Source organism: Ochotona curzoniae, unplaced genomic scaffold (assembly GCF_017591425.1).
Source record: "Ochotona curzoniae isolate NIBS_2020 unplaced genomic scaffold, NIBS_Ocur_1.0 scaffold_2587, whole genome shotgun sequence".
Classification (NCBI taxonomy): domain Eukaryota; kingdom Metazoa; phylum Chordata; class Mammalia; order Lagomorpha; family Ochotonidae; genus Ochotona; species Ochotona curzoniae.
The window spans coordinates 1,279,501-1,298,846 of NW_024467096.1; the positions used below are offsets into that span (position 1 = coordinate 1,279,501).

At 38.3% G+C, this 19,346-nt stretch overlaps 1 protein-coding gene across 9 annotated transcripts in view; it reads left to right on the plus strand.

The window, feature by feature from the left end:
- The window catches only part of STXBP5L (syntaxin binding protein 5L), a 248,886-nt gene that overhangs the window by 207,975 nt on the left and 21,565 nt on the right, over positions 1–19,346 (plus strand). For 5 of the 9 annotated variants that reach the window (XM_041002606.1, XM_041002609.1, XM_041002610.1 and 2 more), the window contains one exon: positions 18,361–18,600. In XM_041002606.1, the coding sequence (XP_040858540.1) occupies positions 18,361–18,600 (240 nt within the window). Of the gene's footprint in view, positions 1–12,056; positions 12,228–18,360; positions 18,601–19,346 lie in introns of all 9 variants that reach the window. The other 4 variants (XM_041002601.1, XM_041002603.1, XM_041002602.1 and 1 more) reach the window with 1 other exon arrangement.

Below are 19,346 nucleotides of genomic sequence, written 5' to 3' on the forward strand. Positions count from 1 at the left end.
GTTGCCTATCAGTATCTTAGGGTTTTTACCCCATGTTTTCCTCTAGTAGTTTCAGTGTTTGATTAGATTTTTGTTCCATTTTGAATTTATATGTGCATTGGGTATAATATAAAGGTCTTGTTTCAAAGTTCTACATGTAGAAATCTAATCTTTTCAACACAAACTTTATTTAAGAGATTGTTCCTTCTCTGGGGGAAGTTTTTAACACATTCATCAATAAGTTGTCTGTAAATACATTAATTTATTTCTGAGGTTTTTATTCTGGTGCGTTTATCCTTTCATCGATGTCATGTTCTTTCGGTTTGAATAGCTCTAGAGTATGTCTACACCTCTAGTACCGTGATGCTTCTAGCTTTAGTATCATTGTTCAAGATGGCTTTGGTTATTTGGGATAGCTTGTGTTTCATATGAAAATGAGGGCTGTTCTTGGTTCTATGAAGAATGTTATTGGTATTTTGACAGGGGTTGAATTGGATCTAAATTGCTTTGGCTAATTTGAGCTTTTTATATTAATTGTTCCTCTCCTTGAGCATAGATGTATTTTTACTGTTGCTTGTCTTCAATTTTTTCCTTTTGTGTTTTGTAAATTTTACTTTATTTCACTTCTTAAATTAATTTATTTTAAGGTATTTCATTTTGTAACCACTGTGAAATTGTTCTAAGTTCTTTTCCAGCTGGGTGATTGTTGAAAGAACTTTTTTGTGCTATTGCATCTTCTCCAAATTTTCTGTGTTCTCTTGACAGATAGTATCTTGGTGGAATCTTTTGGTTCACCCATATATATCGAATTATGTCATCAACAAATAAGGATAATTAGACTTTCTTTTTCAATTTGTACACCATTTGATTCTTTTTCCTCATGGCTCTGGCTCAAATTTCGAGAACTGAAGTAGATTAGAGTGGAGACATTGGACCTCCTTGTTTGGTTCCAGATTTTAGTGAAAATGCTTCCAACTTTTCCCCATTTAGTGTGATATCAGCTGCAGACTTTATTTCATGGAAAATTCCTTCAAACCTAATTTGTTCAAGGATTCTAGCATTAAAAAGTATTGTATTTTTTCAGTTTCTTCTGTGTCTGTTGAGAAATTGCATGGTTTTTATCCTTCATTCTATTGTGACATGCTATTTTATTGAGTTGCACATGTTAAACCATCGCTGTATCCAGGATGAATGCCACTTGATCAGAGTAGATGTATCAGTTGATGATATTTTGTTTAAGATTATTGTGATTTAGTTCTCTGCTGTGTTATTGTATCTGTGTCTGCTTTTGGAATTGAGGCAATTATGGTCTCATAAGTTTGAAAGGGTATCCTCCCTTTCAGTTGTTTCATTTAGTTTGAAGAGTTGCTATCGTTTCTTCTTCAAATGATTGATGAAGCAGCTGGTGATGTGGCATATCAAGTTATGCTGCTTCTTGTGACAGTGGAATCCTATATCAAAGCGCCAGTTTGAGTTCCAGTGGTGCTGCTTCCAATAATATGTCCTTATGGAACTGGATTGATTATGGCCCAAGAACTTGAAGGCTTGAAACTCACATGAGAGGCTTGAATGGAGTTTAGGGCTTAGGATTATTTAAAAAAATTAATTGGAAAGTCAAATATATAGAGAGGAGGAGAGACAGGAAGATCTTCCATCCCCTGATGTACTCTGCAAGTGGCCGCTACAGCTGGAGCTGAGACAATGAGAAGACAGGTGCCAGGAACCAGGAGCTTCTTTTGGGTCACCCAAGTAGGTACAGGGTCCCAAGGGCTTGGGAATTCCTTGACTGCTTTTCAAAGCCACAAGCAGGGAGCTGGATCAGAAGCAGCACGGCCAGGAATAGAACTCTCAGTCTGACTCTAAAATTAAAAAAAAAAAAAGAAGGAAAAGTCATCAGTGAAATATTCATACCCTGAGCATTTGTTTACTGGGAGACTATTTCATTTTTTTCAATTCTTTTAATTTGATCATCTTTACATAGGTGATTAGGGCACAAAGGGTCGAGGGCTACAGGAAAGTAGATAAGACCATTGTTTCCACATTAATTTTATTTTTTCTATTTTCTGTATCTGAACTATTGGGAGAGACAAAGGCAGAAGGCCCATCCAGCCTCCCACCCATTCCATGTCCACAATGTAAGGCATGCTCCAAGGGTCTTGCTCAAGCAGTTTTGATAGTTCGACAGTTCTGAATTGCTCCCAGTCTCGCCATTCTATGCATGATGAAATCTCTTCAGAATCCAGTGGCTGACATAGTCTATTCATGGTTGGAGTTCTGAGATCAGCAGTTCAGTTGGAGGGATCCCCAAAGAAACTTCGTCTGGGGTGATCCCCAGACCTGATTCTTGTATGTGTTTGTTTGCCAGGACAGGGTCCAGCAGAGTCCATAGCCGCAATCAGCTTATGCACATGCTGGTGGTTGCAATAGCTGGGTCAGTTTTGTTTCTCACCCTATCTTCCACACGAACCAATGGGTGTTGCAGTCAAGCCTGATTCTGTTCACTTCACACTTGGCCTTCACGCAAACCAGTGGGAGCTGCAACCTAGTTAGGGTGACTCCCAGTAACTGCCTGCCCCTTACCCTGGTTCTCATGCTTGCCAGTATGTACCGCAGACTTGTTCAGTCTGTCCCACATCCCTTTTAGCTCTTATGCATATCACTGAGCATTGAAGCTTCATTCAACCCAACCAGCCCTACTGTGCAGCCCACACACATGCTAGCAGGTGCAGTTTTGTATAGCCATGCCTACCCCAGTCCTGGTTTTCATGCTCACCAGTGGGAGTGGTAACCCAAGAGGGAGGTGCCCACTATTTCCCTACTGGAACACTGCCACTCCTGGATCATGCACTCTCCAGGTGGTTCTACAGTTGAACTTGACAGAATTAGCCCCCAGTGCCAGCATTTGCCAGCTGATGCTGCGGCAGAGCCCAACCAACCCTTGCCCTCTCTGATTTATGCTTGCTTGCAGCAGTAGGAACAATCAGCCCAGCCTGGCTTTTCCCCAATCTAGCTCACATGAGGCCCACAGGTGCTGCAGTCCTGCCTAATCTGGTCTGCCCCCATCTCAACTCATGCTCCCCAGTGGCAATGGTGGTCCAAGAGGGGAGCCCTCCACATTCCCCCTCACAGCTTTGTCCCCTCCCCCGATGGTTCTCACATGTGCTGGTTGGGTGATGAGGTCCAGTCTGACATGGCCTGCCTCTCCTCAACTTTTACCAGTGGCTGCTGCAGCCTGACCCAGCCTGGCCCACCCCTAATTCCAGATGACACTGGTGAAGGTTACAGCTTGGCTCAACACAGCAGGTGCCCAGTCCCAGCCGTAATGTGTACTAGCTTGTGTTGCAACCAATCCTAGTCTGACCCACACTGTTCTGGTACTCAGATTCACCAGCAGGTGATGTGAATGGGTTCAGCCTGGCCTGTCCTGACTTGTGCCAAATGTGTGCTGCTGGGTACCTTTCCCTGGTCTGATCTGGGCTGCTCTCTATTGTAGTTGTTGTGCTCATCTGCAGGGACTATGTCCCAACAGAGGAGTTTCCCAAGTTCCTCCATCAGAACCTCTCCCATCACCAGATCTTGTGCATACCAGTGAGTCAATGGGTAGCTCTACTTAGTCCACCTCCTGTCCTGGCAGTAACAGTGGTCTTTCCTGACTGGTCTTCAACCCATTCCAGTTCTTACTGTTGGATGTTTTAGCCCAGTCAAGGCTCATCCATACCCAGACATGGCTCACACATGGCTCAGTAGTGGCAGAGACCTAGCTAGGTCTGTCCTACATCTACCCTAGTTCTCATGAGCACCAGATGGTGCTAGAGTGTAGCTTGGATCAGTGCACCCAGCCCCAGTTCACACTTGTAACAAGGGATGTCGTAGCCATATCCAGATCAGAATGCAGACCCACTCTGGCCCCATACTCACCAGTGGGAACTTCAAACCAGCAAGGGTGTACCCTCATAGCTGCACTACCTGGCCTATTCCCAGCCCTATATTACGCATATGCCATTGTTTGCCCTGTCGTGGTTGGCTTAATCCATTACCTGATTTGACCTTTGTCTCAAATGCTATTGCCTAGCCTCCCTGGCTCATGCAGACTTATTGGTGTAAGAGCCTAGCTTGGCATGACTGGTGTTCCAGCCTGATTTCTATTCTTCCTGGTAAGCTAAGGTTTGCTTCTCCTGTCTGCTCATCCTCCTTCCAATTGCAGCTCGGCCCGCCCCACCTCCTGTTTAAGGAGGCACATTCAGGTGCTGCTGCCTTGACGTGCCAAGACTGTTGTAGGTTCCTTTACCCATAAGTGATGGCAGTTTCCATTGTCACACCTAGCTCAACTCATCACCACCCCAACTCTTGAGCTAACCAGCGGGACTTGTATTTCCACAGAGTTTGGCTCACTGATTCCCCCACTGAATCTGCCTCTGGACCTGGTTCTCTCGTGGCTGGTTAGTGTCTTGACTCTACAAAGTGTGACCAGTCCACTGTTCCACCACTCAGTCAGGTACTGGGACCTAGCCCTGCCAGACAGGCCCCCAAGCATAGCTTTCATGTGGACTAGTGTGTGGTAGTCAGTGATGCTATATGCTAACAGCCCATTTTGGGATTCCCATGTGGACTGGTGATCAATCTGGCCCAAGCAGATCTTATGGACTCTTCCCTCCAAACCACCAGGTCTCAGTTCCTTTGCTTGCCAGCAAGTTCCATGACCCCATTGCTGGAAGTCACACAGGATTCTTCCCTTCCCTACACTCACAAAGTCTTATCGATATATGTTCCTAGACAGTAATTACATACCCTAAAAATGCTAGAGTTTGCCAACAGGCTGCCAGTAGGCAGAGCCTGGCGCCCAATGGACACACTGTCCACCCAAAGTCAAGTCTAGGACTCGGTCACCGTGTGGTAGCAGTGACCTTGGCCTGAGTCCCAAGCATTGGGGTCTGTCCTGGCTTAGGCAACCCCTACAGCTGCCATGCTGCAAAGTGCTGTTTTCACCCTAGTCCCATTAGGAGAGTATTTCTTTTTTGTTGTTGTTGTTATTAACATTGTATTATGTGATACAGTTTTATAGGTACTGGGGATTCCCCCACCCCATCCACATCCCTCCCCCCATAGTGGATTCCTCCACCTTGCTGCATAACCACAGTTCAAGTTCAGTTGAGATTCCTTTATTGCAAGCATATACCTAGCATAAAGTCCAGCATCTTATTGTCCATGTAAGTTCAGTGGCCTCTTGGGGAGACCTTCTATGGTCTGAAGGTAGAGCTAACAAAGTAAAGTTCCGGTCAGTTAAAATCCCCAACAAAACATCAGCATCAATATACAACGTTATGGAATTAATTGACATAGTATTGAGTAAACAATATGTTAAAAATAATGCAAGTTCAATTCTTCAAAACATCTGGGTTGAGACAGTATCAGTGACAGGTTCAAAAAATAACAAACCACCAAGTAAAAATTACAAGTTAAATCAAGGCAAACATGTGGTATCTAACCTTTTGGGCTTCACTCATTTCCCTTAACATTATAGTTTCCAGTTGGGCCCATTTAGCCACAAAGAACTGCCTTTTGTTTTTTTTAATAGCTGAGTAGCATTCCATGGAGTAGATGAACCAAAGCTTTCTTATCCAATTTTCTGCTGATGGACATTTCAGTTGCTTCCATGTTTTTGCAATTATTGATTGTGCTGCTATGAACATAGGGGTGCATGTTGGTTTGGATAGGTGAAACAGGTGTTTTGGATATATACCTAGGAGTGCTATTGCTGTGTCATATGGTATGCAGATTTTGAGTTGTTTGAGTGTTCTCCAGACTGATTTCCATAAAGGTTGTACCAACCTGCAGCTCCACCAGCAGTGGAGTAGGGTTCCCTTTTCCCCACATCCTCGCCAACAAGTGTCGTTGGTGTTCTTGTTTATGTGGGCCAATCTTACTTGTGTTAGGTGGTACCTCATCGATGTCTTAATTTGGATTTCCCTTATTGCCAGGGAACTGGAGCATTTTTTCATATGTTTGTTTGCCATTTGGGCTTGTTCCTTTGTGAAATGTTTGCCCATTTTCCGAGCCCATTTCTTGAGTGGCTTGTTTGTTTTGGTTTTTTGGTTGTTTTGGAGTTCTTTGTATATTCTGGAGATTAGCCCACTATCTCCTACATAGTGTGTGAAGATCTTCTCCCATTCTGTGGGTTGCTTTTTTACTTTGCTGATTGTATTTCTTAATGATTGATTCAATCTCAGCCGTGGTTATTTATCTGTTCAGGTTTTCTGTTTTGTGAAATCTGTCTGTTTCTTCTGGATTTTCAGTTTTTTGGCCTATAGTTACTCATAATAGTTCCTAGTGATTCTTATTTCTCTAGTGTTTGTGATAAAATCTAAGTTTTCATCTCATTTTATTGAATGTAGTTAATTGTTTCACACACAAAAAAAAGAAATAGATCTTCATTCCACTAAACTTTTGTTTTCTTTTAATTTATATTTTACTTATTTCTTCCCTAACTATACTATTTCTTTTCTTAATTTTGGGTTTTTTTTCCCTAGGCCTGTAAGATGTATTGTTAAACTATTTATGTGGTACTTTTCCTTTATATATATAAGCAACTCACTGGTACATAATTTCCTCTCTCTTTTTTTTTTTTAGTAATTTCCTCTTAATGCTCCTTTTTCTCATAACTTTCCAATTTTCTCTTAACATTCCTTTTTAATTTTTTATTCATATAAAAAAACAGATGTCATGTGTTTCATAGGTATAATTTCAAAAGAGACCAATACTGTCCTCACTGGCCCTCTCCTTCCCACTTTCCTTCTTGCTTTTTCCTTTTTTTACAAGCACATATTTCACATTTCTTTTACAAACATATATTTTAATCTATTCTGTAATTTCAGGCTTTAAAAATGTATCTGAATGAAGCAGACATCTTGTTGTGATTATTACTCTTCCCCTGTTTATTATATTCCTGAGGAATGGTTATCTTCCTTTTATTAGTTGAATATGGTCAGTGGTGAGTAATAATCCTATAATTGCACTTAGTAGTTAGCTGGTGAATTGAAAGAGCCATAGAAAGAAGAGAAATTATATTAATTTTACCTTTCATGAAAGGAAATCAATTGATAATATGCATAGATGATCATTAAAAATAGTTTAAAATAACCACATAAATATTACAATACCCCAAACCTTAAGAAGTATTCAAAAATAAGAAAATATATAAAACACCAAAAAAAAAGAATATGTAATCTGCTGTAAAAGTGGCAGAACTGGTCATAGCGTATTCATATAGACTAAGCAGAATTCAGATACCCACTCAGAGCTTGTCTCAGCTCCAGCTTTCCCCCTTGGAAAATCCCAAGAATTTTATATCTGCAGCAGTTTTTTTCTAAAGCCGGTAACTTGCCATACTTGAAACAAGGATTATGCTCAGGTTATCATTGTTGCCAATAATCATGAAGTGCTCATCTATAAAAACAATGAGAGCCAGTGTGTGATATTTCGTGATCTCTAAGAGTATTTCACAGTTATTGTCTGGGCTCCCAACTGTGACTATACAATTATTATTTGCAGGTGCCATTATTATTTGCCATTTTTTGGTGTGTGAATTAGAATGAAATTACTGTGGAAAGAGAGTATGATTCATTTCTATTTGTTACTTGAGTGTGAAAATGTTACAGGCTAAGCAAGCAAATGAAAGGCCATGGAGAGCTGGCATCCAAAGGTTTTGCTGTCAGCATAATCATACAACTTTAAATGCAGAGTGATTCTCTGTGCACTAAAAAAAGTGGATGAAACATCAATCAGTATGCTATGGGACAGCAAGATCTGCTGATGTCAGAGTTTGGTGGTGCTGCAGATTGGATCCCGGATTCAATTTGTCTTCTAATGGGAAGTCTCTAACCTCGGTCAGCTAGGCTATGACCATATCCATTGCTGATGCTTCAAACACTGCACAAGTTTCAACTCTCAAAACAGTTCGTGTCACTCTGTGTATACGATTTGTCTCAGAGAAATGTATTGTTTTAGCTAGTATGGCTACTGCCCAGTGCTGTTTAACTACCTTGATCTCCAAAATAAACAGTCTTTAATCTCCAAAATAAACAGTCCAGAACAGAGCATTCAGCATAATGTCAGCCATGGAGCAGTTTCCCCACATAGGCCCAGTGACAACCAAGAGCAACATAGCTTCCAACTCTACTAGTATGGAATCATTCACATGCCCATCTGTGAGATGGAAAAGCAAGATTAAAACAAATGTTGAACTAGAGGAATTGATTTATGACAATTTAGAATGTCAAGATCTTAGAACCATTAAGTCCAAGACCTTCAGATACTACTACCCTGATGACCTCCATGACATACCATGACAAACTGCAGTTGACTGTAGCCCTGTTATTTATGTCATGGTAGAGAAAGCCAGCCACAGGGAAACACTGAAAACATGCTGTGCAAATATCATTTTTGTTTTACATAAATGTAATTGCTGGACATGTTGCATTTTAAAAGCAGCAGTCTGTTCCACATTAACTAATTTTTGCAGTTTCATTCCATTCTTGACTAAGGCTTATTTTTAAGCAGTTTGCTCTGATAAATTGAAACACTCAGAGGAGGAAAGTGTTAAATAATCTTCTAGAAAAATTAATTAAATATGAATTGTTTTATAGTGACAAAGTTGAGATGAAAAAGCTCTGTCATGTCAATAAATATAAGAAAAAAGGAGCTTAAAACATGCATTACAAACTAGAGAAACAAAGTAATTCAAAGGTAAGTATAACATGTTGGGCAATCCTAGGAAAAATAAAGGGAAATTTGTTCATTCCAATTAGTATAATCATAATGAAAAATAGTATGGAGGTTCCTGAAAAACTAAAAACAGAACTACCATATGACCCAGCAATCCCATTTCTGGCTGGTTAACCAAAGAAGTTGAATCAGAATCTTGACAAGATAGATCTACTTCCATATTCATTGCAGCATTATTAGTAATACCCAAGCTATGGAATCCACTTGTCTATGGATGGATAAATTTAAAAAGAAGTTGTATACCAAATGAATTTTTAAAATTTAGAAAAATTGAATGTAAGGATTAAAAACAGATTGATTTCTCAGCAAAAGCTCCATCAATTTCAAGGCATTGCTTTCTGACAATAGCAGTACCCTGGCAGCCAACTTCCTTTTGGGCAGGAGGATCCCAAAATCTGTGAGGGAAGCAGGTTGTGTGCCACAATGAGAAACCACCAGCCACACAGACTGAGAAATTCCAAGTGGTCTCTTTAATGCTGAAGAAAGCTTGGGATTTATTTCTCTGTCCTGAAGCAGGTTCAGTCTCTCTAAGTGTTGGTCTTCATATCTGTGAACTGAGAAGTCCTGTCTGTCCCATGAGATAATTGCAAAGATAAACAATACATAATGAATGCTTCGTAAACCCAACAGTTCAGAGAAAATGTTAGCTGTTTGGTTAGAAGTTGTAGTATCATGAAAGGTTTTTAGACAGTAGGAATTTCCAGGAGGTAAGCTCCTCGTGGACCCCTGTGTTGCTACGGCTCACCTCCCGAGGCTTGGATGTTGTCCAGATAAGCACAGCAGCTCTCTGAGGTTTTGTTCATCACTCAGAGGTCAATGGCTCTTTCTCTGGAAAACTCTGTATACAATAAAGGCAACTGTACTGTAAGTGGTACAGTTTTATTAACTAAGGCAGATACATGTATATGTATATGTGTACATACATATGTATATTACCCCTTCACCATTAATGTGTATGTCCGCTATACAGTATGAATCAGGATAAAGAGAAAAGAAGGTATGATCTTCATAATTTTGCCACTCAACCATCAAAAACAACATATAATGTGGCCTTCCAGTCGTTTTTAGTATAGTCAGATGTTGATAACAAAAATGTGTCTTAACCATTTTAAGCGTATGATACAGAAACATTAAGTACATTTACTATATTGAACAACCACATCTACTACCCATTTCCAGAACTTTTTCATAATCCCCAGTACAACTTCTGTATCTGTTGTTAATAATCCTGCCACCACCACCACCAAGTGTTTGGCAACCGTTCATTTGTTTTCTGTCTCTGGAGAAGCAGTGAACCCAGAAGCAAAGTTTTTGGAATGCAAAGTTTATGGGAAGTTCTTTCTAACCAGTGTACCCAGTTTGGCATGCTTTTACTCCAAAGGGTTGCTGTTGTCTTATTCTTGTTAAGTTATTAGGTCATTAGTTCCAGCTATTGCCTCCAGTGTTCTTATTTATGAACCTTAATTTGATTGACACAGAGGAATGGGACTTTCAATTTCAGCTTTCCCCGTGACTAACTCATGGGATACTTCTGCTTTTCTAGCAGGGATTACTGAGCTATACATCAATATGGAAGATGACTGGTTCCAAAAGGCATACCATCTGTGTGAATTTTGTGTACTTCCTGAACTCTACAAAATGTGATTTCAAAGTTTCTACTCTTTCAAGTATTTTAGCTGACTCTGTATCCCACTGTTTACAGAGTGAGAACATCTGGATTAGAATCCTGTGTCCGTGATTATTACTTATGTGACAAGTTTTCCAGACTTTCATTCTGAACTTCATTTTCCTCATCTGCAGTATTCATAATGAAAGCACGAGTGTTGCATAGTTTTTATGAAGATTAAATAAGATATTGTGTATATAATTCCCAGAATTTAAATAGTCAATGTATGTTAAATCTAATTTTTTAAAATTGGTCTCAACACATGTTTACATGGTGAAAACTAATTTTTATCTTTTTAACAGTTTCCAAGGGAATCATGGAAGTATGGTTTAAGGTTTTTAAACTTTTAAATAGAGAGGCTGTAACGGAGTAACTCTTAGGTGTTAGTTCCAATTTCTCAATGTAGCCATTAAGCATGATTATTTCCCATATAACTCTATTCTTTTAATGACCAAGGGTGCATATTTCAACAACCATTCTGCATATTGTATAAATGCAAGGTGATCTTCAAATTCAATTTAGTGCATTGCCAAGTTTTGTAAGGTCTATCAAAACAATTAAGCTCACAAGCTTCAAATGAAATGAACAGTACTACTGCCTTTGACATAAACAGCTTTATACTCTGCAATGACAATAATAACATTTTTGTTCAGAATCTGCCATATGCTGACATTTACTTTCACATGTGGCATGTTGTCTCTCACACATAAATGTGTCACAAGAATCCCATAAGGTAGGTAATATTCTAAATTTATAGAAGGAGAAACTAAAGCATGAAAACTTTAGTAAATTATACAGTTGGTAATTGGTAGAACTGTGACTTGAATACAATCCAGTTCTAAAGATAGCATTCTTATTTTACCACTCTAATCTGCTCAGTAAGCTACTTCCCTTCTGCATTTTAAACTCTAAGCTCTTAAAGGACTTCTAAAACTTACATAAATTGTTGTATGCTTAAATTATGAAGCAAGCAGTCCAATATGATAACTTGTTTCATAATGTCATCAGATGAAAAATACATAGTAGAGATTAAAATTATAAACTGTTAACTAATCAAATGATAATTAAACAGACTTAATATTTCTTGAAGTTTTGGCTAACTATTGAAATCACTAAATTTGAGAATAAAGAGGTGCTTCAAAAAGTTTGTGGAAAATGAAATTTTGGCCAAATTTTTTGAAATTTGTGTGTGTACATATGTACAACATATATATTGTAATAAACATTTTCTGTCTCACCACCCAGATGGCTATAACAATCAGGGTTGGGTCAGGCTCAAGCCAGGAGCCAGAAGCTTCACCTGGTTCTCATCAATTGCATGGTAGGGGTCCCAGCACTGGGGCTATCTTCCACTGCCTTCCCCAGGTCACTAGCAGGATGCTGAATCTGCAGTGGAGGAGTCAGGACTGAAACTGGCTTCCATATGGAATGCTGACATGGCAGACAATGGCTTCACTTGCTATGCCGCAAAGCCAGTCCCAACAATGTACATTTTCTGTGGACTTTTTGAAGACACCATCATAGTTTTGAAATAAATTCTTGGTCCTCTTAATTTGTTAACCAACACATGTAGATTCCTTTACCAAGATTTAACTGTGATATTTATACTGCCTTCCTCCTCTTGGTATAGACCATGTAAATGGACATTGCACAAGTCCAACTTCTCAGAGCTGCAGTTCTGGAAAACGTCTTTCTAGTGCTGATGTTTCTAAAGTTAATCGCTGGGGTCCTGGAAGACCACCATTTCGAAAGGCACAGTCAGCTGCTTGCATGGAGATACCTTTACCAGTTACAACAGAAGGTAGGTTAAACACATCCACTGTTATAAATACAAACAAAAATGGTGTTCCATCATAATGGGAGTTGAGAGGTAAGGGATGAAATTCACATGTGAAAGATATAAACAAATACTACACAATGAGTAAGAGTTTGCTGGCATAGTCAGCATGACCCCAAATCCATTCCTGACTATACTTTTTTCCTCATCTCTAAAACTGGAATGGCTGTTTATGGTAGGCTCCTCTTGCCTGCTACACAACATGACATCAATGCTTCTGTCCATTCTCTGCATTACAGTAATATTTAATAGTTATTAAACTTAATAGTAAACCTTTCAGTGTCACTAAATGTATGTAATTATTCAATGTCTTGCAACCTTAGTTTCCTTAACTGTCCAATGTGACCCAAAAAAAAACATACATTAAATCTTAAAGTTTGCGATCTTCATTTAGATGTTTTCACTTTTTTGTCTTCAGACATTTATTAATAGGCTCTCAGGACCTTAGCAAATGTGTGATAATTATTACAGTAAAATTTTTGTCAATATTTATGTAAAGATGATATTAATACAAAAATAACAGATTCCATGCAGTTTATGGATATAATTCTAAGAATATAATACCACTACACCCCTCCCTTTCTTGCTGTATTTTTTAATTTTTGAGGTAACATTTTTAACTTCCATTATGGTTAAAAGCTTAATGCTCTGCTAAATAAAGACTTTAAAAACTAAAAACTAAGAAGACCATAATTCAGCAGGAATGTAAGCAAAGCTGTAAACAGTAATTAAATAAAAGAATGTCTATTGTACCCAAATTCAGTAAATTTTAAAATAATCACAGCTTATTAAAACCATTAATTTGACAAAACTATTTGCATCAATACTGATATACACAGGAACTCCTCTTTTTTGATTTAATTTTTTTCTTCTTCAATTTTGTGTCTCATATGAAAATGAACAGGCAGTGTTTGTTTTTTTATAACCAGACTATTTAACTCATAATGTCCTCCAGTAAAATCTATTGGGATGTCAATTGTAGAATTTCATTCATTTTAATAGCTGAATAATATTATATGCAATATGAAACATTTTATTTAATAATCATTTGATGATAGAACATTGATTGATTCCAAATTTTGGCTATTGAGAGTAGTACCACCACAAACATGTGGTACATGTATCCCTTTGATAGCGTGTTTTCATGTCTTTCGGATGTACTCCAAGCAATGGGATTACTGGATCCTATGTAAGTCTGTAGTTTTTTGTTGTTTTGTTTGCAAAACTTCCACACTGTTTTCCTCAGTGACTTGTAATTTAATGTTCTCACCAACAATGAGCAGGAGTTTCCTTTTCTCCACATCCTTTCTAATTTTGTTACTTTCTTTCCTTTGCATAATAGCCATTCTGACAGGGGTAAGGTAATATTTCATTATGTTTGATTTGGATTTCTCTGATGGCTAGTCATGTTAAGCATTTTTTCATATATTGATTGACCATCAATATTTCTTTTGAATCCTGTCTACTGAGGTCCTTTGCCCATTTCTTAAATCGATTAGTTGATTTTTGTTATGAAGATATTTGAGTTCCTAATATATTCCAGATATTAATCCTTTGTCATATAAGTACTTGTAAATATTTTTCCCATTTTGTTGGGCATCTCTTTATGATTTCCTTTACTATGCAGAAGCTTTTGAACTTTTGAGTTTAATGAAATCCCACTTGTCTAGTTTTTGCTTTTATTGCCTGTGTTTTGGGGATCTTAGTCAAGAAATAGTTACCTACACCAATGACTTTAAGTGCTTTCCCTACATTTTATTCCATCAAGTTCATTGTCTCAACTCCCTCTTGAGCTGATTTCTGTAGTATGGATCTATTTTCTACATATTTTGGCCAGCACTATTTAATGAATAGATTTCGTTTCTGTGCTGAATAGTCCAGGTACTTTAATCATTGATCGGTTGGCTATGTGTACATGGACTGGTTTGGGGGCTCTCTGTACTGCTCTTGTGGTCTTTGTATTTTTGTCAGTCCATGCTGCATTAATTGCTATAGCTTGGTAGTACGCAGGATAGTCTTGGCTGTTACAGGCCACCTGTGAAGATACCATATGAATTTTAGTGTATTTTTTCTCATGTTTTAGAGAATGTCATTGGATTTGTGACAGATACACATTGAATCTGTAATTGCTTTAGTAGTATAGATGTTTTGATGATAGTAATTTTTCCAATATGTAGGCAAGGAATAACTTTCAATTTTTTGTGTGTATCCTTGGCTATTTCTTTCATCAGTGTTTTATCATTTTTATCACAGAAATATTTGAATTAATTGGTAAATTTATTCCTAATTATTTGATTTTTGTGGCTATTGTGAGTGGGATTTCTTAATTTCTTTTTAAGTTCAGCACTTCTGTATAAAAATACATTGTTTTTACATGTTGATTTTGTAATCTGAAACTTTACTGAACTAGCTTATCAGTTCTAACAGCTTTTTGGTGGAGTGTTTGTTTAGGATTTCCCATTTACAGCATCATGTCATCTGCAAACATGAACAAATGAATTGTCTTTGTCCTTGGCAACTTTGACACCCTTTATTTCCTTCTCCTCCCTGATTGTTGTTGCTAAAATTCCCAGTGCTAACCGAATGAGAGTTGTAAAATTGGGTATCTTTGTCTTGGTCCAAATCTGAGGGGAAATGTGTTCAGCATGATATTGACTGCTTTTTGTCATATACAGCTTTTATAGTTCTGAGGTATGCTAATTCTGAGGTATGCTAATTCTGAGGTATGCTAATTCTGAGGTATACCTAATTTGTGGTATAGAGCAACTCATTGATTTCCTCCCTTTTCTGTCTGTATTCTTTGTATCACAGTGAGTTTCCTTGCAATTCTGATTGTGAATTCTGTATCTGGCGTTTCAGATTTCTTTCAGATAAAGGTCTAATTCTGAAGAATTATTTTCTTTTGGAGGCTTCAAATTACCTTACTCCTTTGTTTCCTGTTTCCCTATATTTATATCTGGCAAAATAGACTCTTCTTTATGAAGTAGTCTGTACTGGAAAACAATTTATGGTGTAGATACAATGGAGGCAATCACTTGGCCTGTTGTTTGGCTTGGTTCCAGGTGAGCCAAGACTTACGTCCTGAGTGATTTCTTTTGCTTTAATTAATTCCAACTGTATCTATAAGTGACACAGTGATCTTGTCTGCCAGAGTCTATAGATGTAAAAGTCTGACTTGAGGCAAATGTGGACTTCCTACAGTGTGTATCCTCAGTCCATAGAGAAACTGTCAGAGACACTAGGGGTTATGATAGCCAGGGACCTTGTTCACAATGCTAAGGGGCATATAGGAGGCTATCCCTGTATCCCAGGTTCTGCTAGGAGAGTGCAACTGCTGCTCAGGCTGTAATACATAGGCTCAGTACTGGCAGATATGAACAAAACCCTGCTCCAGATCCACAGGGTGACTATATGGTATCCAGGGGTTTTTTGCACTGGCAGATATGGATCCAGAGGCAAAATGTGAGCATGTTCTTCTCAAGGTAACACCAAGTAGATTACAGTGGATTTTAGGAAATTACTACTGAGTATTACAGTCTTCATGTTGCAAGATTCAGTGGGTTCATTGCTCAGCTTTCTCAGGATGGAAGCCTGACACTGGGAATAATGTGAACCACTTGTCTGAAGCAGAGAAATGTAATAGAACCCTCAAGGTACCACAAATGTATAAAAATTACTCCAAAGATAATGAAACCAATATGAGCAGTCGCAGTATTGCAAGACACAGACAAAGTTGCCCTCATTTTCTCGTAAAGTATGCAAGATGTTGTTGGGGTTTGTGCCCAGGGCACCTAGTCCTGGGGAGCTAGGAAGCTCACAGGGAAATTCCTTAAATCAGGTCAGAATTTTATGGACTGATGTTGGTACTAGCCCCAAGAAACTAAAGGAACACCCCCACACACCCCCAGATTATCCAAAGTGAGTGAGCACAACTTAGGGGCTTCTGTCAAAACTCCTGCAGTTGTAGGAAGCCACAATCTGATCTCTGTCCCACGAAGCATCCTGACTTTGGCCCTAGAGACTTCTGGTAGCAGCAGAACAGAATATGTGTTCTGTCAGGGTAAGGAAGGAGAATAAGACAATGTGGCTTCCCTTTTTGAAACCAAGCAATTGGCTTGGTTCAGAGTCAGGCACCAGTTGGTTCCCAAGGCTGGAGCTGAAGTCAGTGACAGACTGTGGACTGCTCCCTCAGGTAAAGATGTCAGGCACAGGGCCCACAGCAGCTTCCTGCTATCTGACTTGGGAAGGTGGTGCCTCCCAATGGACAGCTGACTGCATGCCGTGGTCAGCCACAGAAGTGTGTCTGTACTCTGCTCTGTTCTGTCACTTCACTGAAAATGTCTACCGGTCAGGCTCCTGGAAACGTCCTTCCTTTGGTTTGTTCATGTCCCTCTGTGGCTGTAGTCAGTGCATCTTCTCACTATTCAGCCATCTTGGACATTCAGTCTGGATGTTTGTATATGGAATGAAATTGAGAGCAGGGAATGAAGTATAAAAACCAGAATCTAGAAATTTTTCCACAGGAAAAATGGAGAAATTGTGTAACTCTGCTGCTACCATCGTGTTCACCGAGAACATTAGGGAGGGGACAGTGTTGCAATGCAGCACATTAAGCTGCAGCTGCTTTCTCCCTTAGCCCGCACATCACTTCCTGTCCAGCTCCCTGCTAATGTGACAGGGAAAACATCAGAAAATAACCCAAATACTTGTTTTCCTTAATATGACAATCTCATGAGCAATCTGGATGGAGTTCTAGGCTCCTGGTTTCATGTAGGCCAGCCCTTGCCCGGGCCTTTGTGGCCAGTTGGAGTGTGAAACAGAATGAAAGATTCATTCTCGATCTCTCTCTCTCTCTCATTCTGCTTTTCAATGAATAAAGTAAATCTTGAGGAAAAAGTTTTAGGTATTTTTGTTTAGTAATTCTATGCTTTACTGCCTTTTTAAAAATTTGATGATCTGTATTTCCTCCAAAAGAAGTTGTAAATTTATTTTCAGTTTTTTCAATTTCTTTAACATTATGCTATTAACACTGGTTCCTGGACATAAAGACAACAATCTTATCTCATTTGCATATGAGTGTAAACCTTGAATGTTGATAAATTATGAAAGGGAAAATTTTGGAGACATGTATTGACTAAAATTGTTATAACAGAAGCAGTACATAGGAGTTAGAGAAGAAACATAATCTTAATCACCTTAATAAAACATGTAATTTGGGGTTTTAGATATGTGTGCCTCTAATTTGTTCTGAATTCTAAGAAAATAAATCTGTTTCAAATCTGTACAGTATATTTGATCTTCCTTTGTATCTGAGTTCTATAACAAATAATTATTTTTGTATCTTTGATCATGGACAAAAAGGAGAAATTTGTCCTGTAACTTTAAATTGTTTATTTAAGAAAGCGAGCACTATGATCTGCTCATGTGTACCCAAGTGCCCACAATGGCCCCCAGCAAGGGCTGAAGCCAGGAACTAATAGCATGGTCCCAGTCAATGAGAATAGTGCAATCCAAAGCTCCCTATTGGCTCTGAGTTTAGATTCAAAGTAGGTGGCTTGGAAGATTATATTTGCATTTTGCCTTTGATTTTACCTTTAATTTTTATGAAGGTAATTATAAGAGATATACAATGTGTTTGCCACAGTAGAGTGCAGTATGGATTAGTCCTTCCATGTCAGTGTTCACAACAATGTTGATAAATGGGAAATGCCAGGAGAACATTAGGAATACTTGCAACAGTTGAGAGACAGGAAAAGACATACTCTTAAAACAATATCAGAAACAATTGTAACCTTGACTGTTTAGATTATATTGTTTTTCTAGATTGAAGTTCAACCAACATGTGAAGTCATGTAGAGATAAAAACTATAACCTGGATCTTTGGAAACTCACATTCTAATTCTAGTGCTTACTAGGTTTATGATTTATATGTTTGAACTTTAGACTCTCCATTATAAAAAAAAAAAAAACTGATGACCTACCTTCCAGGTCAATTAACAAAGAATAAAACATAATTTTGGCGTTCATGTATTAAGTCTAATATTGATTTGCTGTGGAAAAACCTATGATAACTCTTATTTTTTCTTAATTTCCATAGAAACCCGTGAAAATTCCTATAATCGTTCCAGGAGCTCTAGTATCTCCAGTATTGACAAAGATTCTAAGGAAGCCATCACAGCGTTATACTTCATGGAATCCTTTGCACGGAAAAACGACTCCAGCATCTCCCCTTGTCTGTTTGTTGGAACTAGTCTGGGAATGGTGTTAATCATATCCCTAAACCTGCCAATAGCAGATGAACAAAGGTTTACAGAACCAGTCATGGTATTGCCAAGTGGTAAGAATTGTTTTTATTTACTCCATTGTTACTCTTTCAAACTTGGATAAAAATGTCTTTTGAAATGTAAATTTGTGTTGATTTGGGACAGAGGTTCTGAGAGAAGTTTTCTGTGTAACACAGTATTCAGAATCTCATTAATCATACACTGCCTTAACATTTGCCACATTGTAATTTACCTTTCATTTGGGGTAGAGGAATACAACCTCTCCTATGATGGTGAAATGTGGCATTGGCAACCCAATTAATGCTATGAGAAATACATTTCTTAAAAGCACTTAAGGACACCCTAATGTAAAAATTAAATCTAATTTTAGTAAGTTTAAACTTTTTCCAAAATTCTATGCTGGATCAGAGCCTATGAGTGCTTTAATGTCATTATTGAAAGATTCAGCTAACCTAAGGTGGATGGCTTATTATTTTATTGATATAAAGGCATTAAAATTTATTTACTATACAATACAGTTTCAGAAACATAGTGATATCTTCCCCCTGCGCTCCCTCCTGCCCATGTTCCCAACCCACCTTCCTTATTTCTGTTTCTCTCACTAAGATTTTTACCATGGCATACTTACAGTTCACTTGTTAATCACAGGCTTAACACTTTATTTGATAAAGAATTCAACAATTAAAAGATAGAAAAAAGCCTATTATTTGTAAAAATTATAAGTTATAAATAATCATTCTTGCTCATATAGAATACATAGAATACATTTTTTATATTCTGTGTGTTGGTTATTACAGAC